This window comes from Coregonus clupeaformis, chromosome 6, assembly GCF_020615455.1.
Source record: "Coregonus clupeaformis isolate EN_2021a chromosome 6, ASM2061545v1, whole genome shotgun sequence".
Lineage (NCBI taxonomy): Eukaryota > Metazoa > Chordata > Actinopteri > Salmoniformes > Salmonidae > Coregonus > Coregonus clupeaformis.
Window position 1 is genome coordinate 41,510,905 of NC_059197.1, and position 25,028 is coordinate 41,535,932.

A 25,028-nucleotide genomic window follows, 5' to 3' on the forward strand; every position below is an offset into this window, starting at 1 on the left:
TACGTCAAAAATCTCTTCCCAACTATTTTGCAATCTATATGGGACAGCTGTCAATCCTTTGGTCCTTAAATGAAACTGGTATACTTTTTTATTTATCACAATTTTCTTTAACCAATTATGTTCTTTAATGCAGGGCCGACAGACAAGTTCCTTACTTTTTCCCCCTTCCACTTTCCTCTTCCATTTTTGCGGTAATGCTGCAATTATTTGGTTATAATTTTGGGTAGAGCAGACATTTCCATATGTTTTTGTTAGCTGCATGTGTGACATAACTCCACCAGTCCTACCTCTTACTCGCACTCTCTCTCCCTCCCGCTCTCCTTCTTTATTCCAGAAAGGCTCCTGTGAAGTTCAACATAAATGTATCATTGAACAGAGGGAGCGGTCACTTGTCTCTCTAAGAGTTATATTATTGATGTGATCTGCTACTACGATGCCATGTCTTGTAGAGACAGGTCCGTGTTCTCTGATACAACCATATATATCACAGGGGAAATACACGTTTCCTTCTTCCATCTACAGGTCTACAGAGCAAACAATTGCTGTAATGTGGGGGGACAAAACAAACACATCCATCCAAACATACAGGGTGATGAGTAACTAGGTAATGTAGTTGTTTACAGTTTCCCTCACTGACCTCTCTCTCTCAGCTCCTGGGGTTGGGTGTGTTGATTGGTCATCACCATCGGTCACAATCCCTGGATCATCACAAGCCCAACCTAATTACCTGACACTGTGTGTGTGTCCAAGGCTTTCCTCTAGGACACGCGAAACAAGCCAATACCACATACTCTCCTATTAGACCATGTAACAGTATTGATTCACAGAGAAAATTACTAGTCCATTGTTATATTATTAAACTCTCCCTCCCTCTCCCTCTCTCACTCTTTCTACTGCTCTCTCCCTCTGTCTCTCTCTCTCTTTCTCTCTGTCCCGCTCTCATTCTAGCTGACAGTATCCAAAGCCACCCAGAGGTGTTCCTTGAGGCAGAGCCCAGTCCTGGTGCCCCGACCTTGCCCCCTTCCCCTGAGACAGACAGCAGTGGGAAGGGAGGAAGAGGAGGAGGAGGAGGGCGCAGGGCCAGTGTGACCAGCGTGGACAGTGAGACATCCTTCTGCTCTGTGGGCCGGATGAGTAGCACCATCACCAACAGTGAGTGGGAGAGAGAATGAAAGAGAGACAGGAGAGAGAGAGAGGTGGACACTGCTCGTTAGCGATCAGATCAAAAGGGCACATTGGAACTATGCTTTATACATTATTTAATCAATTATCTACGGTGGGAACATATAGCCAGACTAAGGAGATCCAACTGTGCCTCTCCAGCTTTTACCTCAGATTAACCTACTTCTAATGTTAATACTGTGGTGGCTAAAAGACCATATGAATATTACCATTAGTACCCACAAATCACTTCAAATAACTCCAAGAAAACCTTATTATCTTGATAGTCCTGTGTTCATTCTCTCCCTTCTGTGTGTTTCTCTCTCTCTCTCTCTCTGTGTGTGTGTGCGTGTGTGTGTGTGTGCGCCTCAGTTTCCAGTAGCTGGTGGGGCTCTAAGAGGTTGGACTATGCTCTGTACTGTCCAGACGTGTTGACCTCCTTCCCCACCGTGGCACTGCCTCATCTCTTCCATGCCTCCTACTGGGAGTCCACTGATGTAGCTGCGTTTGTGCTCCGACAGGTAAGACCCCCATATGTACAGTACCATAATGATGGACTGTTGTTTCTCTTTGCTTATTTGAGCTGTTCTTGCCATAATATGGACTTGGTCTTTTACCAAATAGGGCTATCTTCTGTATACCACCTCTACCGTGTCACAACACAACTGATTGTCTCAAACACATTAAGAAGGAAAGAAATTCCACAAATTAACTTTTAAGAAGGCACACCTGTTAATTGAAATGCATTCCAGGTGACTACCTCATGAAGCTGGTTGAGGGAATGCCAAGAGTGTGCAAAGCTGTCATCAAAGCAAAGGGTGGCTACTTTGAAGAATCTCAAATCTGAAATATATTTGGATTTGTTTAACACTTTTTTGGTTACTACATGATTACATATGGGTTATTTTATAGTTTTGATGTCTTCACTATTATTCTACAATGTAGAAAATAGTAAAAATTAAGAAAAATCCTTGAATGAGTAGGTGTGTCCAAACTTTTGACTATTACTGTATGTGTGTGTGTGTGTCTTTGTGGTTCTCGTGACTATTGAAACTAGAATTCAGATACTGTATACCAACAGGCATTATTTGTGCTGTGGATTGTGGTTGTGCGTGTTTGCATGCCTGCATGCATATGTGTGTGTGAGGGTTTGTGTGCGCTTGTATTATGTGTATGTAGGCGGTGTGTGTGGGTCTGCTCGTGGTATTTTCAGACACTCACGGAGTGAGTGTCCAATTAAAACCCATTCTGACCACTGACAGCCTTTTAACTTGGCCATTAGAGAGCAATGAGATACACTATTTTGCCAAAAGTATGTGGACACCTGTTCATCTAACTTCTCATTTCAAAATCATGGGCATTAATATGGAGTTGGTCCCGCCATTGCTGCTATAACAGCCTCCACTCTTCTGGGAAGGCTTTCCACTAGATGTTGGAACATTGCTGCGGGGACTTGCTTCCATTCAACCACAAGAGCATTAGTGAGATCGGACACTGATGTTGGGCGATTAGGCCTGACTCATAGTCGGCATTCCAATTCATCCCAAAGGTGTTCGATGGGGTTGAGGTCAGGGCTCTGTGCGGACCAGTCAAGTTCTTCCACACTGATCTTGACAAACCGTTTCTGTATGGACCTCGCTTTGTGCATGGGGCCATTGTCATGCTGAAACAGGAAAGGGCCTTCCCCAAACTGTTGCCACAAAGTAGTAAGCACAGAATCGTCTAGAATGTCATTGTATGCTGTAGCGTTAAGATTTCCCTTCACTGAAACTAAGGAGCCCGAACCATGAAAAACAACCCCAGACCATTATTCCTCCTCCACCAAACTTTACAGTTGACAGTATGCGTTGGGGCTGGTAGCGTTCTTCAAGCATCCGCCAAACCCAGATTCGCCCGTCGGACTGCCAGATGGTGAAGCGTGATTCATCACTCCAGAGAACGTGTTTCCACTGCTCCAGAATCCAATGGCGGCGAGCTTTACACCACTCCAGCCAACGCTTGGCATTGCGCATGGTGATCTTAGGCTTGTGTGCGGCTGCTCGGCCATGGAAACCCATTTCATGAAGCTCCCGATGAACAGTTATTGTACTGATGTTGCTTCCAGGGGCATTTTGGAACTCGATAGTGAGTGTTGCAACCGAGGACAGCCAATTTTTTGCACTCTGCGGTCCCGTTCTGTGAGCTTGTGTGGCTTACCACTTCGCAGCTGTGATGGGTGATTTGAAGGAGTCAGGCGCAGGAGGGTAAATCACAGAATAACATAATTTATTCCGGAAGACAGAGTTACGCAGTAATGCGTCAAAACAGTCAAGTGCGCAAAACAGGCGCACTGGAACCAGCAAGGCACACAGTGAAAATAACCCAGCAATACAAAATACAAGGAGCTCAACCAAGCTTCACTCTCCTCACAATAAACAATCACACACAAAGACAAGGGGGCAGAGGGAACACTTATACAGGTACTGATGAGGGGATATGAACCAGGTGTGTGTAATAAACAAGACAAAACAAATGGAATGATGAGATGAGGAGCGGCAGTGGCTAGAAGGCCGGTGACGACGAACGCCGAAGCCTGCCTGAACCAGGAGAGGAGGCAGCTTCGGAGAAAGTCGTGACAGCGGCTGAGCCGTTGTTGCTCATAGACGTTTCCAATTCACAATAACAGTACTTACAGTTGACCGGGGCAGCTCTAGCAGGGCAGAAAATTGACGAACTGACTTGTTGGAAAAGTGGCATCCTATGACGGTGCCACGTTGAATGTCACTGAGCTCTTCAGTAAGGCCATTCTACTGCCAATGTTTGTCTATGGAGATGTGCTCAATTTTATACTCCTGTCAGCAACTGGTGTGGTGAATAGCCAAATCTAGAATTTGAAGGGGTGTCCACATACTTTAAGGAGAAGAGATCAGAGCAGCCTCCCAATACAGTAAGGGGTTGTGTTTCAAATGGCACCATATTCCCTATATAGTGCACTACTTTTGACAAAGGCCCATATGACTCTGGTCAAAAGTAGTGCACTATATAGGGAATAAGGTCCCATTTGGGATGCACCCATGGTGTTGGCTGCTTCTGCTGCGGTACCTCAGTCTTTTGGGTGGGAGAGTGACGTGAGGGGAATCAGAGAGTACACAGGAAATACAGTGGCTTGCGAAAGTATTCACCCCCCTTGGCATTTTTCCTATTTTGTTGCCTTACAACCTGGAATTAAAATGGATTTTTGGGGGGTTTGTATCATTTGATTTACACAACATGCCTACCACTTTGAAGATGCAACATATTTTTTATTGTGAAACAAACAAGAACTAAGACAAAAAAAAACAGAAAACTTGAGCGTGCAAAACTATTCACCCCCCCCCAAAGTCAATACTTTGTAGAGCAATTACAGCTGCAAGTCTCTTGGGGTATGTCTGTATAAGCTTGGCACATCTAGCCACTTGGATTTTTGCCCATTCTTCAAGGGAAAACTGCTCCTGCTCCTTCAAGTTGGATGGGTTCCGCTGGTGTACAGCAATCTTTAAGTCATACCACAGATTCTCAATTGGATTGAGGTCTGGGCTTTGACTAGGCCATTCCAAGACATGTAAATGTTTCCCCTTAAACCACTTGAGTGTTGCTTTAGCAGTATGCTTAGGGTCATTGTCTTGCTGGAAGGTGAACCTCCGTCCCAGTCTCAAATCTCTGGAAGACTGAAACAGGTTTCCCCTCAAGAATTTCCCTGTATTTAGCGCCATCCATCATTCCTTCAATTCTGACCAGTTTCCCAGTCCCTGCCGATGGAAAAACATCCCCACAGCATGATGCTGCCACCACCATGCTTCACTGTGGGGATGGTGTTCTCGGGGTGATGAGAGGTGTTGGGTTTGCGCCAGACATAGCGTTTTCCTTGGTGGCCAAAAAGCTAATTTTAGTCTCATCTGACCAGAATACATTCTTTCTGCTTATTTTTTTCTTTAAGCAATGGCTTTTTTCTGGCCACTCTTCCATAAAACGCCCTGCTCTGTGGAGTGTATGGCTTAAAGTGGTCCTATGGACAGATACTCCAATCTCCGCTGTGGAGCTTTGCAGCTCCTTCAGGGTTATCTTTGGTCTCTTTGTTGCCTCTCTGATTAATGCCCTCCTTGCCTGGTCCGTGAGTTTTGGTGGGCGGCCCTCTCTTGGCAGGTTTGTTGTGGTGCCATATTTTTTCCATTTTTTAATAATGGATGTAATGGTGCTCCATGGGATGTTCAAAGTTTCTGATATTTTTTTATAACCCAACCCTGATCTGTAGTTCTCCACAACTTTGTCCCTGACCTGTTCGGAGAGCTCCTTGGTCTTCATGGTGCCGCTTGCTTGGTGGTGTGCCTTGCTTAGTGGTGTTACAGACTCTGGGGCCTTTCAGAACAGGTGCATATATACTGAGATCATGTGACACTTAGATTGCACACAGGTGGACTTTATTGCACTAATTATGTGACTTCTGAAGGTAATTGGTTGCACCAGATGTTATTTAGGGGCTTCACAGCAAAGGGGGTGAATACATATGCACGCACCATATTTCCGTTATTAATTTTTTTGAATTTTTTGAAACAAGTTATTTTTTTCATTTCACTTCACCAATTTTGACTATTTTGTGTATATCCATTACATGAAATCCAAATAGAAATCCATTTAAATTACAGGTTGTAATGCAACAAAATAGGAAAAACGCCAAGGGGGATGAATACTTTTGCAAGGCACTGCAGGAAGTGTTATCTGTCTCTGCCGTGAAGATAATAAACTGACTGATTGTTATCTTGGATCAGTGGGTTTCAGCTCCAATCGATATCACATCATGGAAATGCAATACGGACCTTATGGATCGCACAAACTTACTGCCCTTTTTATTTACTTACTGTACCGTACTTAACGGAAGCTCTAGTGGTCTAGTGAAATCAATGACCTATTCTTACATCATTGCTGTGTAATAAGAGATTGAATCTTAAACTGGGATCTCGTTAATGCAGGATTGGAGTAAAGCTCCTTCTCTCTCTGCGACCTGTCCTTTACCATCCTCTCCTCTTGGAAACACATCATTAGCCCGGCTGTTTCATTAACCTGGCTACACATTGATTAGGCTAAAGATAGACAGGTTTTTTTCTCTCAACTTCTGATATTAAATGTACATTTCAAATCGGATCATCCTCTAGCTAGCCTGTTAATACGCCTCAATCTACCTCTTGACAAATTAGCTTCTGTTAGCAGCTGTGACTGTGTACTCCTCAAGATAATGACAGTCCTAGTTTCATTCTCTCTGAAGTGTGTTTGAGCACCAGAGGATGAATATTCCATGTAATTGTATTGTCTGTAGGTCGTGTGACAGTCTAGTGTATGTATTCCACTCCACTGATAAATGTGCATCAGGTGCCTAAATGCAGACTAGGTATTCTGTTTGAGAAGTGCCGTCATACTGAGTGGACTAAGCCGGCGGTGGATTAATGGGCTGTGTGTGTGTGGTGTGCGTGTGTGTGTGTGTGTTCATGTAGCTCATGCGATGCGACAGTGTGAAGACCCAGGAAGCTAACACCAAGGACTCAGCCCCCTTCTCTCCATCCAGCCCACGGGAGAAGTGGCTTCGCAGGAGGACGCCTGTCAAACTGAGGGTGAGGAAACCAACATGACTTATTAATGGAAGATAAAGGACAATTCAGTAGGAAGTGTCAATATCACATTTAGCCTCACACTGTTGATTATATGGCTGTGTCCGAAATGGCACCCTATTCCAATATATATATATATATATATATATATATATATATATATATTTATATATATAGTGCACTAGTTTTGACAAGGGCCCTGGATAAAAGAAGTGCGCTATATAGAGAATAGGGTGCCATTTTGGACACACCCTACTGTGTGTATTGGAGAAAGAAGCAGCTTATAATCTGTTCAATCGCTGTATGAAGAAATTCCAATGAATATTTAATCATCTTTAGCTGAAATCTGCTCGAGATGTTGAAACGTTTTATAATGGAATCTCAGTCAGAGACAAAGCGATAAGGACGTGCGCACACACACTAAGTCGCGCGAGCACGCACTCGCACTTGCACACACACACACACACACACACACACACACACACACACACACACACACACACACACACACACACACGCGCGCACACGCACACACACTTACACACGCACTTTTAACATCAGCTTCACACATCTTTTCACAGCTTTAATAATTTCTGCCTCAATAGCCTTGGTCTCCTATAACAAAAAAATACACCAACACTGAATGGGTGAAGAGCTTCTGCAATCTTGTGCAATTGTTGCTTGTGTGTCATTGTGTGGGCTGAGACCTGAATGTTTGAAAAAAGACTCAGTGTTTCACCTTGGATCATCGATGCTAGCACAACAACACAATTACCTGACGCTCCAGCATAAAAGACACCAAGACTACTGCCAGGCTGAAAGGTCAGCCCAGTCTATTTCTGGGACATCTTTTAGTCACAGTATATTCAAAGGAAATAATTCAATAACAATGGGCTTTTGTCCTGTTATATTATGTACTGTGTGGCCCACTGGAACATATACAGTATATTTAAGGAAACTTGCCATAGGTTTTATTTTTGGACTGTGTCTTACATGCACTGCTCCAGCCTCCAAGCCTGTGATCTGTGTCTCTTGTGTAAGTGGTAGAGTAGGAACAGCTGGAGGAGGAGCAGCTTGGAGAACATGACCTGAATATGATATTTGTTATAGCTGTATTGCTATACAGTCTCCTGGTGCCATGTATAGACTTCATCAGGGCTCTGCCAGCTCATCCAGGGGATCGTGATACCATTCAGAGTTGCCTGCCTGGCGTCTGTGACGCTGTGACTTCAGTTCACTCTCCGAGGAAGGGGCTTTTTGTCACTGATGGAGTGGGGCCACTGCTGTCTATGCTGCTACCTGAGCACCGCTGTGACCAGGAAGACAGGGGTCTGCCTCTCTTCACCATCTCCTCCTCTCAGTGTGTGTGTGTCTGAGGGCAAGGTGAACTCACCACTCACCCGGTGTGATAGCGATATGTTCTGCTATTTTGTCATAAGACAGGCATTCATGCAGAAAGATTCGGCAGTGACCTGTAGCAGAGACATGTGGCCACTGGCCAGATATTAGAATCAATCTGGCCTTTCAGCCTATTCACAGCAGTAGACAGTGCTGTAGACGTGCCAGTGTTTAGAAGTCTCTCTCTCTGTGTGTGTGTGTGTGTGTGTGTGTGTGTGTGTGTGTGTGTACGGCATGCTGAGATGCCACAACTTCAGCATGGCTAGGTACTGGCAAGGATTCATTATTGACAAACTTAATCAATATGCAAATTGTGTTGTGTCTGGAAATGTTTAACTGCTTCATTAGCTGACATTAGCTGGGGTCCCACTATTCATGATACAGAGACTATCACATCAGTCTACACCATATGTTAGTGTGCTCAAACTATGCTCCTGGAGCTATATTTTAAGAGTATTATGGAGACCTATATACAGTTCCGCTGCATATGATGTGGTAGTTCATGTACAATAAACGATGTACCATTTGGTAACACTGTGATTTTCTGTGACATCAATTATGCTCAGAAATGCCCCAAAAAGCATGTCAGGTTTCATTAGATACTTAGGGCTCTATTTTCAGCTGGCGTTAAGGCAGCGCTAGTGTCTAACTCACTCTCTTTGGCAATTGTGACTTGTAAAAGCAAGTACTCTGCTAGGGTTGGTCATTTATCTGTCTTATATCAGCTCACTTGCGCTGAGGTGGGAGGGGTGGAAATATTGAAGGTGTGTTCTTAAAAACGTGCGCCAATGTGCCAATTTCAATCAGCACTACTGGTGATATTTAAGACTGACCAAAAACTGGTCTTAGCGGTAATGCAATTGGTTATGGCGTCGATTTTGCCATCGGAAGCGCAGTAGCCTAATCAGTAGCCTATAACCAATGTTTTATTATATCACGAGCATGCAGCTTGTTCTTCATTAGGCATATGTGCGATGTCCATTGAATGAAAGGTTTCAGTGACTGTAGGAAGTTTGTTTAGGAACATCAAGTTATTACAATAGACTGCTTATTGTTTTCCTTCATCAGTTTGTAAAAAAATTGCATCTTCCACTTTCATCTGTTGGAATTAACAGTCAAATCACGGGAATTCCAATCACTGTCCTTGGTGCTATATCCACTTGTAGCCTAGGCTATTTGCCAGTTCATTTGTTTACCTTTCACGTGGGCCATATCAACGGTGATGGTAGGCTTATCTTATTATAACGTTTGGGCAATGTCCAATTGTCCATGAATCGAACATGCAGTGCATTTTCCAAATGCGAATGCAATGTGTGTAGTCAAATATTTCCATGTTGAAGCCAATTAAAGAACTAGATTGGCTACATGTTTGTTATAACTAGGCCTATTGTAGGGTTACTGTTTAGTGTTTAATAAACCATATTTAATGGATAAGACAAACATCCATGCATACATTGCCTTATGCTCATAAAACGAGATTTGTGATTTATGATATCACGCTTCTGAGCCGATCCTACGCTGAACAAAAATATAAACGCGACATGTAAAGTGTTGGTCCCATGTTTCATGAGCTGAAATAAAAGATCCCGAGTGGCGCAGCGGTCTAAGGCACTGCATCTCAGTGCTCGAGGCATCACTACAGACCCTGGTTTGATTCCAGGCTGTATCACAATCCGGCTGTGATTGGGAGTCCCATAGGGCGGTGCACAATTGGCCCAGCGTCGTCCGGGTTTGGCCGGGGTAGGCTGTCATTGTAAATAAGAATTGGTTCTTAACTGACTTGCGTATTTAAATTAAATAAAATCCATAAGCACAAAAGGTGTATTTCTCTCAAATGTTGTGCACAAATTTGTTTACATCCCTGTTAGTGAGCATTTCTCTTTGCCAAGATAATCCATCCACCTGACAGGTGTAGCATATCAAGAAGCTGATTAAACAGCATGATCATTACACGGGTGCACCAACACAAAACAATGGCACAGCTGTCTCAAGTTTTGAGGGAGCGTGCAATTGGCATGCTGACTGCAGGAATGTTCACCAGAGCTGTTGTCAGAGAATTGAATGTTAATTTCTCTACCATAATCTGCCTCCAACGTTGTTTTAGAGAATTTGGCAGTACGTCCAACCGGCCTCACAACCGCAGACCACGTGTATGGCGTCGTGTGGGTGAGCGGTCTGTGAACAGAGTGCCCCATGGTGGTGGTGGGGTTATGGTATGGGCAGGCAGGCATAAGCTATGGACAATGAACACAATTGCATTTTATCGATGGCAATTTGAATGCACAGAGATAACGTGACGAGATCATGAGGCCCATTGTGAGGCCCATTTTTTTAAGGTATCTGTGACCTACAGAGGCATATCTTTATTCCCAGTCAGGTGAAATCCATTAATTAGTGCCTAATCTATTTATTTCAATTTACTGATTTCCTTATATGAACTGTAACTCAATAAAATCTTTGAAATTGTTGCATGTTGCGTTTATATTTTTGTTTAGTATATTTAGAAATATTGTTGTTTTAAAAAACAGATTGATTGTTTTCCGTTGACTTTGATTAGAAACCAAACTTACTAGAAAGATTCACCATCCATGGGTTTAGGTTGCGAAAACGTACGTGGCTCGAATGCAATGCAATTTCGTCTGCTATTTCAGAAGAAGATGGTTTCATGATGTTTATAAAACATGACATTTGGGAGCAGTATAACAGCTTTCTCTTTATATTGGATCTTTATCCAGCTCCTGTGAAAAGTTTGGATGTGCGTAAAACCCTCCATAGTCTAAGTAACCTTGTCTGTATTATACGCCCACAAGGAGCAATTATGGTGCCTGTAACTTTAGTTAGACATAGCCTATTTAAAACAAGTTGTTGTTTCTTTTATTTCATTTTTTATTAGAATTATACACTTTTTAGGCCTTATCAGTAGCCTAGTGAATTGAATCTTGCTTATTGACTACGTTTGGCATGTCCATGTCCAGACTGCAATTTACAGTAGGCCTTAGCCCCTATATCAGTGTGAATGCTATAGCCTATGTTTAACAATGTAATTCCATATTGAAGCAATACAATTAGAACAATGTGGACTGCAAACGTGTTCAATATATTTAGCAAATATGGGGCTGGCTATTTAACAAACTAGGCTATAGCGGACTAACATTCGAATTGGAGTTGATGACAATGCAATACGTAAATACACAACTTGAAGCAACCACATATTTAGCCATTGAGCATGTTCTGACTGGCCAGTGAGGCGTCAATCCTCGACACACCCACAACTTGTTTATTCATCAAAACCCAGCCCTTTCGCGCCACCTCCAGCTACTGCTCCCATAATTCCGGTTGTGAAAATAGCATAAATATTTCAGACACACCCCCTAACCTATAGCGCTACCGCCAGCGCAAAAATGTACCATTGTGTTAGGTTTGTTAAAATAGAGCCCTTCATGTACAGATGCTACTGCACCACAGCCCTTTAAGTGTTCCTGAAAGTTTCCTTCAGTCAAACCCATCCCCAATTACTCTATCACCAACCACCTGTGGTTATGACTTATGTTATGACTGAGGTAACGCAGCTGGCATTGCTGTAACAGAGCCAGGGAAATACATCTGCAAACTCCTCTGCTTTCAATTCTCATTAATATCTCACCAGCCTAGCAATAAAGTTGGTTTGTGTCCCAAATGGAACACTATTCCCTATGTAGTGCAATACTTTTGACTAGAGCCATATTGGCCATGGTCAAAAGTAGTGTGCACTACATATAGAATAGGGTGCCATTTGGGATGGAAGCATAGAGTTAGAGGATTTCTTCTTTAGGTTTATTCATCCTGCTCTTTGAAATGAGAAGGGGAAGCAGAACCACACTGCTATTGTAGCCAGGCTTCATGGAGATTTGACACCCTCTTTTGGTAAGGTCCTGTAGTGCACACTTCTGAGACTCCTTCGACACACGTCTCAAATGTGATACATCAAAACAGGGATACATTGAAGAATAGGGCTCTATTTTCAGCTGGCGTTAAGGCAGCGCTAGTGTCTAACTCACTCTCTTTGGCAATTGTGACTTGTAAAAGCAAGTACTCTGCTAGGATTGGTCATTTATCTGTCTTATATCAGCTCACTTGCGCTGAGGTGGGAGGGGTGGAAATATTGAAGGTGTGTCCTTAAAAACGTGCGCCAATGTGCCAATTTCAATCAGCACTACTGGTGATATTTAAGACTGACCAAAAGCTGGTCTTAGCGGTAATGCAATTGGTTATGGCGTCGATTTTGCCATCGGAAGCGCAGTAGCCTAATCAGTAGCCTATAACCAATGTTTTATTATATCACGAGCATGCAGCTTGTTCTTCATTAGGCATATGTGCGATGTCCATTGAATGAAAGGTTTCAGTGACTGTAGGAAGTTTGTTTAGGAACATCAAGTTATTACAATAGACTGCTTATTGTTTTCCTTCATCAGTTTGTAAAAAAATTGCATCTTCCACTTTCATCTGTTGGAATTAACAGTCAAATCACGGGAATTCCAATCACTGTCCTTGGTGCTATATCCACTTGTAGCCTAGGCTATTTGCCAGTTCATTTGTTTACCTTTCACGTGGGCCATATCAACGGTGATGGTAGGCTTATCTTATTATAACGTTTGGGCAATGTCCAATTGTCCATGGCTCGAACATGCAGTGCATTTTCCAAATGCGAATGCAATGTGTGTAGTCGAATATTTCCATGTTGAAGCCAATTAAAGAACTAGATTGGCTACATGTTTGTTATAACTAGGCCTATTGTAGGGTTACTGTTTAGTGTTTAATAAACCATATTTAATGGATAAGACAAACATCCATGCATACATTGCCTTATGCTCATAAAACGAGAGATGTGATTTATGATATCACGCTTCTGAGCCGATCCTACACTGAACAAAAATATAAACGCAACATGTAAAGTGTTGGTCCCATGTTTCATGAGCTGAAATAAAAGATCCCGAGTGGCGCAGCGGTCTAACGCACTGCATCTCAGTGCTAGAGGCGTCACTACAGACCCTGGTTCGATTCCAGGCTGTATCACAATATGGCAGTGATTGGGTGGTGCATAATTGGCCCAGCGTCGTCCGGGTTTGGCCGGGGTAGGCTGTCATTGTAAATAATAATTTGTTCTTAACTGACTTGCCTAGTTAAATAAAAAAATTTCCATATGCACAAAAGGTGTATTTCTCTCAAATGTTGTGCACAAATTTGTTTACATCCTTGTTTGTGAGCATTTCTCTTTGCCAAGATAATCCAGATTTTTCATCCTTCCTTTGACATCCCATTTCCTCCTGCCGATGTAAACACTATGTCTGAGGAGGAGTGATGCAGAAAATAATGAAAGACATACAGAGTCTGCCCCTGAGCAAGGCAGTTAACCCACTGTTCCTCGGGCGCCTATGACGTAGATGTCAATTAAGGCAGCCCCCGCACCTCTCTGATTCAGAGGAGTTGGGTTAATTGCGGAAGATATTTCAGTTGTACAACTGAGTAGGTATTTCCCTTTATAGTGCATTACATTTGACCAGGGATCATAGGTCTCTGGTCAAAAGTAGGGCACCATATACACCAATTTGTAAGTCGCTCTGGATAAGAGCGTCTGCTAAATGACTTAAATGTAAATGTAAATATACGTAATATACTCTTAGAAAAAAGGGTTCCAAAAGAGTTATTTGGCTTTCCCCATAGGGTAAACCTTTTTGGTTCCAGGTACAACCCTTTTTGTTTCCAGGTAGAACCCTTTTCGGTTCAATGTAGAACCGTCTGTGGAAAGGATTCTACATGAACCCAAAAGGGTTCTATCTGAAACCAAAAATGGTTCTTCAAAGGGTTCACCTTTTTAGATTTTCTAAGAGTGTAGGGTGCCATTTGGGACGCACACAAAGGCAAAGAGAAGTGACAGTAAATCTCTTCTCCTCATGCAGAATGTGACTGGCAACCACAGGGTGAATGATGTCATCGCCACAGAGGAGGGACCACAGACTCTGGTTGGTCGGTTCATGTATGGCCCCCTGGACATGGTGACTCTGACTGGAGAGAAGGTGACGACACGACATAAACATTATTCCTGAACCTTTTTGCATCATTTGCAAACACTATTTGCACTATTTACAACACTATAGTTGCAACACTTTTAAAAGTGTCTGCATTTCAATAAAGTGAAATTGATACTTCTCTTATAGTGGTCTGACAAAGGAATTTGCTTTGACAGACGTCAACACTGAAGTTTATTGAAGGGATTTAATTGCTGCCCTGAGCATTTTATCTTATCATGAATCTATCTTGTCCTCTCCCAGGTGGACATTCTCCTGATGACCCAGCCCCAGTCCGGCCGCTGGGTCCACTTTGACACGGAGGTGACCACCAGTAGTGGCAGAGTGGTTTACACCATCCCCAAGAGCAAAAAGCTGGCCACCGGGGTCTACCCTATCAAAATGGTGGTCAAGTAAGCAAATAACTCCTTTTCATTTCTTATTGAGATGCAACCACAGAATATTTGATACAGTATGTTAGAGGTTGTATCAGTAATGAAATGGATGCGGGTTGGGACGAGTTCCCATGAAAGTGGAGGAATACTAAATGTAATTATGGCCCATATCAGTGATGGAGGTAAAGTACTGTGAAGCTCTAACAGTGTACTCACAGGTTGTTGAATAACAAGGAGCCCCAGAGCTGCTGCGGCTGTGAATTGCCACCATACCTAGCAATCATCCTCCCCCCTCTCCCCCTCTCTTTACCTCTTTCTACCCAGGGGAGATCAGACGAGTGCGGAGGCCTACTTGACGGTGCTGCCCAGGGGGATGGAGTGTGTGGTGTTCAGCATCGATGGCTCCTTCGCTGCTAGCGTCTCCATTATGGGCAGTGACCCTAAAGTCCGCCCCGGAGCTGTGGATGTCGTCAGGTAACTCATGCCTCCAAGTGTGTGTGTGTGTGCATGCGTGCGTGCGAGTGTTTGTGTGTGTGTTTGTGAATGTGAATGTGCCTTCCAGCTTTTGTTTGATTAAGGAGCAGTTCGAGCAGAGATAAATTATTAATGGAATAAAAATACTAACTAAATTACAACGCCAACAAGTCATCTGTTCAGCTCAGAATATTATCCTTGTATTTTGTCACATTAAAGGGAGTTTGAAGGAAGTTGCTAACTAGTGTTAGCATAATTGCTAACTAGAATTAGCGCAATTGCTAACTAGCGTTAGCGCAATGACTGGAAGTCTACATGAACAGCTGTAGACTTCCAGTCATTGTGCTAACGCTAGTTAGCATTTGTTCGCAAACCTACAGTGCATTCGGAAAGAATTCAGACCCCTTTACTTTTTCCACATTTTGTTACTTTACAGCCTTATTCTAAAATGGATTAAATAAAAAGAAATCCTCATCAATCTACACACAATACCCCATAATGACAAAGCAAAAACAGGTTTTTAGAAATGTTTGCGAATTTATAAAAAATAAAAAACTGAAATTCCTTATTTACATAAGTATTCAGACCCTTTGCTATGAGACTCGAAATTGAGCTCAGGTGCATCCTGTTTCCGTTGATCATCCTTGAGATGTTTCTACAACTTGATTGGAGTCCACCTGTGGTAAATTCAATTGATTGGACATGATTTGGAAAGGCACACACCTGTCTATATAAGGTCCAACAGTTGACAGTGCATGTCAGAGCAAAAACCAAGCCATGAGGTCTAAGGAATTGTCTGTAGAACTCTGAGACAGGATTGTGTCGAGGCACAGACCTTTGGCACGGTACCAAAAAAATTCTGCAGCATTGAAGGTCCCCAAGAACACAGTGGCTTCCATCATCATTCTTAAATGGAAGAAGTTTGGAACCAGCAAGACTCTTCCTAGAGCTGGCCGCCCGGCCAAACTGAGCAATCAAGGGAGAAGGGCCTTGGTCAGGGAGGTGACCAAGAACCCGATGGTCATTCTGACAGAGCTCTAGAGTTCCTTTGTGGAGATGGGAGAACCTTCCAGAAGGACAACCATCTCTGCAGCAATCCACCAATCAGGCCTTTATGGTAGAGTGGCCAGACGGAAGCCACTCCTCAGTAAAATGCACATGACAGCTCGCTTGGAGTTTACCAAAAGGCACCTAAAGGACTCAGACTATGAGAAACAAGATTCTCTGGTCTGATAAAACCAAGATTGACCTCTTTGGCCTGAATGCCAAGCATCACTTCAGGAGGAAACCTGGAACCATCCCTACGGTGAAGCATGGTGGTGGCAGCATCATGCCGTGGGGATGTTTGACTGGGAGACTAGTCAGGATCGAGGGAAAGATGAATGGAGCGAGATCCTTGATGAAAACCTGCTCCAGAGCGCTCAGGACCTCAGACTGGGCCGAAGGTTCACCTTCCAATAGGACAACGACCCTAAGCACACAGCCAAGACAACGCAGGAGTGGCTTCGGGACAAATCTCTGAATGTCCTTGAGTGGCCCGGACTTGAACCCGATCGAACATCTCTGGAGAGACCTGAAAATAGCTGTGCAGCGACGCTCCCCATCCAACCTGACAGAGCTTGAGAGGATCTGCAGAGAAGAATGGGAGAAACTCCCCAAATACAGGTGTGCCAAGCTTGTCGCATCATACCCAAGAAGACTCGAGGCTGTAATCGCTGCCAAAGGAGCTTCAACAAAGTACTGAGTAAAGGGTCTGAATACTTATGTAAATGTGATATTTCAGGTTTTTATTTTTAATACACTTGCCAGAAATTCAAAAAAACTGTTTTTGCTTTGTCATTATGGGGTATTGTGTGTAGATTGATGAGGGGGGAAAAATAATTTCATCAATTTTAGAATAAGGCTGTAATGTAACAAAATGTGGAAAAAGTAAAGGGGTCTGAATACTTTCTGAATGCACTGTACCTTTAACTTCCTTCAAACTGGACACAGATACATAAATAATGTATCCACGAGTTCATCTGACTCTGGGGAAGTAGATAAAGGGCTTCATTGCTAAAGATTCTGAAGTATTCCTTTAATACATGAAGGGAGAAAACAAAGATGACTGAAAAAAAGAAGAAAATAAACCATAAATCTCAGAGGAATATTATTGATGTCAATCTGTCTTTATGTTCAGTGAAAATGATAATTCTCAGAGGAATGTATCTATTTATCTTTGTGTCCAGACACTGGCAGGACTTGGGCTATCTTATCATCTACATCACAGGGAGGCCAGACATGCAGAAGCAGCGCGTGGTGTCATGGCTGTCCCAACACAACTTCCCCCAGGGCATGATCTTCTTCTCTGAGGGCCTGGTCCATGACCCACTGAGACAGAAAACCATCTTCCTCAGGAACCTAGTGCAGGAGGTACAACACATTCATAATACAGTGGATCTCTTTTTCATTCTCTCTATCTCGACTCCTTCTCTTTGTGTATCTCTTCCTGTTTTTCTTTCTTTCCTTCTCTCTCTCCCTCCCTCCTCTATTACTCACGCACACTTCCTTGGTTCTCACATTGACTTTGTAGGCACAGCAGTATAACCTCTGGTCGCGCTGCATAAAAGTCACAAACTCATTATAAAGTGTTACTTCTCTCTCTCTCTCTCTCTCTCTCTCTCTCTCTCTCTCTCTCTCTCTCTCTCTCTCTCTCTCTCTCTCTCTCTCTCTCTCTCTCTCTCTCTCTCTCTCTCTCTCTCTCTCTCTCTCTCTCTCTCTCTCTCTCTCTCTCTCTCTCTTCTCTCTCTCTCTCTCTCTCTCTCTCTCTTCTCTCTCTCTCTCTCTCTCTCTCTCTCTCTCTCTCTCTCTCTCTCTCTCTCTCTCTCTCTCTCTCTCTCTCTCTCTCTCTCTCTCTCTCTCTCTCTCTCTCTCTCTCTCTCTCTCTCTCTCTCTCTCTCTCTCTCTCTCTCTCTCTCTCTCTCTCTCTCTCTCTCTCTCTCTCTCTCTCTCTCTCTCTCTCTCTCTCTCTCTCTCTCTCTCTCTCTCTCTCTCTCTCTCTCTCTCTCTCTCTCTCTCTCTCTCTCTCTCTCTCTCTCTCTCTCTCTCTCTCTCTCTCTCTCTCTCTCTCTCTCTCTCTCTCTCTCTCTCTCTGCCAGTGTCACATTAAGATCAACTCAGCATACGGCTCCATGAAGGACATCTCTGTGTACAACATGCTGGGTCTGAGTCCTTCCCAGATTTATATTGTGGGCAGGCCTTCCAAGAAGTACCAGAATCAATGCCAGGTAGACATCAGGGGACTGTACACTCCTCTTCTACTTTTCTTTATCGATCAAGCTAATGGCATTGACTCACTAATAGCTATTGATCGTGTTTTGATGTATCTATTCTGGTCTGTCTGTGGCTTTTGTTCATTCCTGTCACTCTCCATCTCTCTCTACCTGTTTAATCTTCGATTATTTTATCTAACATGGCCTCTCTCTCTCTCTCTCTCTCTCTCTCTCTCTCTCTCTCTCTCTCTCTCTCTCTCATAGTTTCTAAGTGATGGCTATGCAGTGCACCTCTCCTCACTGCAGTTTGGCCACCGGGCCAGACCCAAGAAGACCTCCTCGGTCCGCATGGTCCTAAGGAAAGGCTCCTTCGGCCTCTCTGCCAAACCTGACTTCCTGTGTAAACGCACCCACCTGAGGAGAACCATGTCTGTCCAGCACGCTGACCCTCCCTGCACTCCCAACCCCAAGCCTGAGCGGGCCCAGAGCCAACCAGAGTCTGACCAGGATCCCGAGGGAGGAGGAGGGGGCGGCGGCCATGGTGTCTGGGGGCGGGCCTCCATGCACCGTGGAGAAGCCACACCCTGACGGACAGAGAGAGATGGAGGGAGGATGGAAGAGGAGGAGGACAAGGGTCACATTGTCCAGGGCCAAGGTGAGCACTCACACTTAAATGGTTTCAATTTCCCTATATTATACTCCTAGAAATACAGTGCATTCGAAAAGTATTCAGACCCCTTGACTTACAGCCTTATTCTAAAATGGATGAAAATGTTTTTTTCCCCCTCATCAACCTACACACAATACCCCATAATGACAAAGCAAAAACAGGTTTGTATTACAAATAAAAAAATGAAATATCACATTTACATACGTTTTCAGACCCTTTACTCAGTACTTTGTTGAAGCACCTTTGGCAACGATTAGTCTCGAGTCTTTTTGGGTATGACGCTACAAGCTTGGCACACTTGTATTTGGGGAGTTTCTCCCAGTTTTCTCTGCAGATCCTCTCAAGCTCTGTCAGGTTGGATCGGGAGCGTCGCTGCACAGCTATTTTCAGGTCTCTCCAGAGATGTTTGATCGGGTTCATGTCCGGGCTCTGGCTGGGCCACTCAAGGACATTCAGAAACTTGTTGCGAAGCCACTCTTGCATTGTCATGGCTGTGTGCTTAGGGTCGTTATCCTGTTGGAAGGGGAACCTTCGCCCCAGTCTGAGGTCCTGAGCGCTCTGGAGCAGGTTTTCATCAAGGATCTTTCTGTACTTCGCTCCGTTAATCTTTCCCTCGATCCTGACTAGTCTCCCAGTCCCTGCCGCTGAAAAACATCCCCACGGCATGATGCTGCCACCACCATGCTTCACCGTAGGGATGGTGCCAGGTTTCCTCCAGACGTGAAGCTTGGCATTCAGGCCAAAGAGGTCAATCTTGGTTTCATCAGACCAGAGAATCTTGTTTCTCATGGTCTGAGAGTCTTTAGGTGCCTTTTAGTAAACTCCAAGCGGGCTGTCATGTGCCTTTTACTGAGGAGTGGCTTCCGTCTGGCCACTCTACCATAAAGGCCTGATTGGTGGATTGCTGCAGAGATGGTTGTCCTTCTGGAAGGTTCTCCCAACTCCACAGAGGAACACTAGAGCTCTGTCAGAGTGACCATCGGGTTCTTGGTCACCTCCCTGACCAAGGCCCTTCTCCCCCGATTGCTCAGTTTGGCCGGGCAGCCAGCTCTAGGAAGAGTGTTGCTGGTTCCAAACTTCTTCCATTTAACAATGATGGAGGCCACTGTGTTCTTCGGGACCTTCAATGCTGCAGAAATGTTTTGGTACCCTTCCCCAGATCTGTACCTCGACACAATCCTGTCTCGGAGCTCTACGGACAATTCCTTCGACCTCATGTCTTGGTTTCTGCTCTGACATGCACTGTCAACTGTGGGACTTTATATAGACAGGTGTGTGCCTTTCCAAATAATGTCCAATCAATTGAATTTACCACAGGTGGACTCCAATCAAGTTGTAGAAACATCTCAAGGATGATCAATGGAAACAAGATATACCTGTGCTAAATTTTGAGTCTCATAGCAAAGGGTCTGAATACTTATGTAAATAAGGTATTTCTGTTTTTTATTTGTAATACATTTGCAAAAAATTATTAAAACCTGTTTTCGCTTTGTCATTATGGGGTATTGTGTGTAGATTGATGAGGATATAAAAAAAATTTTTTAGATTAAGGCAAAATGTGGAAAAAGTCAAGGGGTCTGAATACTTTTGGATGCACTGAATATGATCATACTGTCTCTCTATAATAGCAATAAACTGAAAAATATCCCCCCAGAACCTGTTTCTGAGTTGTCGTACTTGAGGCTGTGAAAATATATTGTTCCCTCTTCCATTGTGTATTTTTTGTAGCCTTTCCTGCAGCATATTGGCAATTATGTAATGTGAATAAATGATTCATTTGGAAAAATGTAGACATTCACCTTTGGCTCTTCAGCATTGTGTTCTAAGCCTTTGAGAACACAAGGCTTTGTAAAGCTTAGACTCCAACACAGATTGATTTGCTTTGCTCGTATTGTACTCTGGTGCAGTCAATAAATGTTCACCTTGATTTTGTTATGTTTTGTGGTGTGATACACATCACAGCTGAAGTAGGAGCTGCAGGCATTATGATTTATACAGAATAATAATAACAGCTTTACTGTCTGAGAGGAGGAGAGAGGGGCAGAGAGGGAGAGGAAGAGGAGAGAGAGGAAGAGGAGAGAGAGATGGAGAGAGAGGGAGAGGAAGAGGAGAGAGAGATGGAGAGAGAGGGAGAGGAAGAGGAGAGAGAGATGGAGAGAGAGGGAGAGGAAGAGGAGAGAGAGATGGAGAGAGAGGGAGAGGAAGAGGAGAGAGAGATGGAGAGAGAGGGAGAGGAAGAGGAGAGAGAGATGGAGAGAGAGGGAGAGGAAGAGGAGAGAGAGATGGAGAGAGAGGGAGAGGAAGAGGAGAGAGAGATAGAGAGAGAGGGAGAGAGAGGGAGATAGAGATTAGACTGAGAAAGTGAAACATGGAGAGAGATGAAAGATAGAGAGGGATGGAGAAAGAAAGCAGACAGGGAGAAATAGAGAGAGGGGGAGAGCAGACAGAGAGAAACAGAGAGAAAGCAGAGATCAGTCTGTATACTGCCTCATAAATATTCATGCAGGAACCTGAGGTAGATGTGCTATCATTATGAGCAGCTCCTTTATTTTCAAAGCCCACTGCCTCCTATTTTCCGATTTAACAGAGCCGCATAGAGGGCCTGATGAGCTACAACTGGAGTGTCCAGTCAAGCACGAAATCCACTCATTTCTAAATTTGGGAATAGTGTTTCGCAATTATGGAGATTGGAGCATAGGTGCTTTGTCACTGGGCCTGTAGCAACTAATCTAGTTTGCTTTTGTTGGTAATGGTAATATACAGGTGTATAGGAGAATTCACTGTTCACTTATATATGGCTTTGGGCTTTGATTGGAATTCGAACTATACTAACTGAATCTTTCTTTCTTTTGGCAGTGTTGTCACCTATATTGGATCTTCTGCTGGTATTAGTTATGTTAACCTCCTGCTTGGCCCTCTACACTTCTTCAACAGCAGACCTTCTCCACTCCCAGGACTCAATAGATAATGTCTAATATTCCTCAAGCTTTCGCCTAATGCTTGAAACAGCCATGGATTCACCCAAATGCTGCCTCTCAAGCTCAAATTACGTATAATGTGGCAAAAGTTTTTTCAGTCGCAGTGCTATTGAAACAATGTGTTATATTTTGTCAAGCAGAGAGAGAGACACTTTGGTCATTTGTATCATGGTGCAGAAACACTTGCTGCAAAACAGGAGATCAACACACAGACGCGACCACAGTCGAATGCTAGAAGACTCCCTCTCGTCCCCCACTGGGAATAGTAACAGAGGAGATCCTGTTGAAACCTATGGAGGAACTTTCTAGCCCATGCAATATACCATCAGGAGCTGTTCCAGACAGTGTGTTTATTGACCTGGTGTGTTGACAGGTGGCAGAGCTGCACTGACAGACTCCTGCAATTATCCTCTATTTAAATAGGACAGACATCTTGTCCTTCTCTATGGTCTCTGTCCCCAGGAGCGCTGTGGGGCCTCTGGCTGCTTCACGCTGGGGACATTAACCTTATGTTCCTCAGCCTGGCTGACCTGACCTAACCCCACTCCAGCCTCAGCCCTATAGCCATCCATCCATCTCTCCCTCTCTCATTCAGTCAGTCAGTGAGGCAGAACACGGCTTCAGACAGCAGCCTGGTAGGGGGTCCATGGCCACTGAACTGATGACAGAGTGGACAGCTCGAGGTTGCTCTGACTTGCACTCTCCAAGTACTACAGTATACCGCGGTGCTTGGTGTCCTGTAGTTCTCAATCCTAAAGGTTGTGTTGTATCTCAGCAAACTCACTGCAGACTGTGACAATGCCTGTGGAATGCTGTTACTCCTGGTGGCTCAGATACAATAGCGGGATTTGCTTGCTGTTGTTGTGATCTTATATCTGACCCCAGAAGTTGAACTACGTGTTTTACTCCTTCTCTGTCGGGTTCCTGGGCTTGTATGGATGGACTGAGTATGATATGCTTTGTAAAGCTGTTTGAGGGAATTGTTATACTGAATTGACCGAAATTCTTTACAGGGTTGTGATGAGATACAGTGGGGAAAAAAAGTATTTAGTCAGCCACCAATTGTGCAAGTTCTCCCACTTAAAAAGACGAGAGAGGCCTGTAATTTTCATCATAGGTACACGTCAACTATGACAGACAAAATGAGAAAAAATATTCCAGAAAATCACATTATAGGATTTTTTATGAATTTATTTGCAAATTATGGTGGAAAATAAGTATTTGGTCAATATCAAAAGTTTCTCAATACTTTGTTATATACCCTTTGTTGGCAATGACACAGGTCAAACGTTTTCTGTAAGTCTTCACAAGGTTTTCACACACTGTTGCTGGTATTTTGGCCCATTCCTCCATGCAGATCTCCTCTAGAGCAGTGATGTTTTTGGGGCTGTCGCTGGGCAACACGGACTTTCAACTCCCTCCAAAGATTTTCTATGGGGTTGAGATCTGGAGACTCCAGGACCTTGAAATGCTTCTTACGAAGCCACTCCTTCGTTGCCCGGGCGGTGTGTTTGGGATCATTATCATGCTGAAAGACCCAGCCACGTTTCATCTTCAATGCCCTTGCTGATGGAAGGAGGTTTTCACTCAAAATCTCACGATACATGGCCCCATTCATTTTTCCTTTACACGGATCAGTCGTCCTGGTCCCTTTGCAGAAAAAACAGCCCCAAAGTATGATGTTTTCACTCCCATTCTTCACAGTAGGTATGGTGTTCTTTGGATGCAACTCAGCATTCTTTGTCCTCCAAACACGACAAGTTGAGTTTTTACCAAAAAAGTTCTATTTTGGTTTCATCTGACCATATGACTTTCTCCCAATCCTCTTCTGGATGCACTCTAGCAAACTTCAGACGGGCCTGGACATGTACTGGCTTAAGCAGGGGGACACGTCTAGCACTGCAGGATTTGAGTCCCTGGCGGCGTAGTGTGTTACTGATGGTAGGCTTTGTTACTTTGGTCCCAGCTCTCTGCAGGTCATTCACTAGGTCCCCCGTGTGGTTCTGGGATTTTTGCTCACCGTTCTTGTGATCATTTTGACCCCACGGGGTGAGATCTTGCGTGGAGCCCCAGATCGAGGGGAGATTATCAGTGGTCTTGTATGTCTTCCATTTCCTAATAATTGCTCCCACAGTTGATTTCTTCAAACCAAGCTGCTTACCTATTGCAGATTCAGTCTTCCCAGCCTGGTGCAGGTCTACAATTTTGTTTCTGGTGTCCTTTGACAGCTCTTTGGTCTTGGCCATAGTGGAGTTTGGAGTGTGACTGTTTGAGGTTGTGGACAGGTGTCTTTTATACTGATAACAAGTTCAAACAGGTGCCATTAATACAGGTAACGAGTGGAGGACAGAGGAGCCTCTTAAAGAAGAAGTTACTGGTCTGTGAGAGCCAGAAATCTTGCTTGTTTGTAGGTGACCAAATACTTATTTTCCACCATAATTTGCAAATAAATTCATTAAAAATCCTACAATGTGATTTTCTGGATTTTCTTTTCTCAATTTGTCTGTCATAGTTGACGTGTACCTATGATGAAAATTACAGGCCTCTCTCATCTTTTTAAGTGGGAGAACATGCACAATTGGTGGCTGACTAAATACTTTTTTTCCCCACTGTAGACACAGACATCAGAGTAGTCATGACGACCTACCATGAGGAATGATGAAACAAATGATTTAATATTGTTATGGTCAAAAGTCTAAGACATGGAACTGACAATTGGAAGAGAATAAGTCCTATTAACGTTATATCTTGCAAAAGACCCTAACTTTCTTGTCAGGTGAAATAACATCATTCAGAATGTTCTAGCTAGCATCCATTTTAGGAAAGCTACATCTTGAACTGTGAGGGTCGTTGGGACTAATGAAGGGGTATGTCTATTGATATGAGATATCATGTCATCATATCTACTGTACTATGGTGGGTTAGGAAAAGATCTGACCGCTCTGTGCAACTCACATATTTTTCTATGATGAAATACTGTGTATTTTTTTTACTTTGTTGTTTAACGTGACTGATAGTTACTTTTGCCTTAAATTGTAT

At 43.7% G+C, this 25,028-nt stretch overlaps 1 protein-coding gene across 3 annotated transcripts in view; it reads left to right on the forward strand.

Moving 5' to 3' along the window:
• LOC121567966 (membrane-associated phosphatidylinositol transfer protein 3) overlaps nt 1-23,015 on the forward strand; it is a 126,977-nt gene extending 103,962 nt beyond the window's left edge. For all 3 annotated transcript variants that reach the window (XM_041878388.2, XM_041878389.2, XM_041878390.2), the window contains 10 exons: nt 949-1,152; nt 1,534-1,682; nt 6,666-6,782; nt 14,114-14,230; nt 14,486-14,634; nt 14,941-15,090; nt 17,319-17,502; nt 18,228-18,356; nt 18,606-18,996; nt 21,868-23,015. In XM_041878388.2, coding sequence (XP_041734322.1) covers nt 949-1,152; nt 1,534-1,682; nt 6,666-6,782; nt 14,114-14,230; nt 14,486-14,634; nt 14,941-15,090; nt 17,319-17,502; nt 18,228-18,356; nt 18,606-18,929 — 1,523 coding nt within the window. In that variant the 3' untranslated portion in view covers nt 18,930-18,996; nt 21,868-23,015. The remainder of the gene's footprint in view (nt 1-948; nt 1,153-1,533; nt 1,683-6,665; nt 6,783-14,113; nt 14,231-14,485; nt 14,635-14,940; nt 15,091-17,318; nt 17,503-18,227; nt 18,357-18,605; nt 18,997-21,867) is intronic.
• The last annotated feature ends 2,013 nt before the right edge of the window (nt 23,016-25,028 follow it).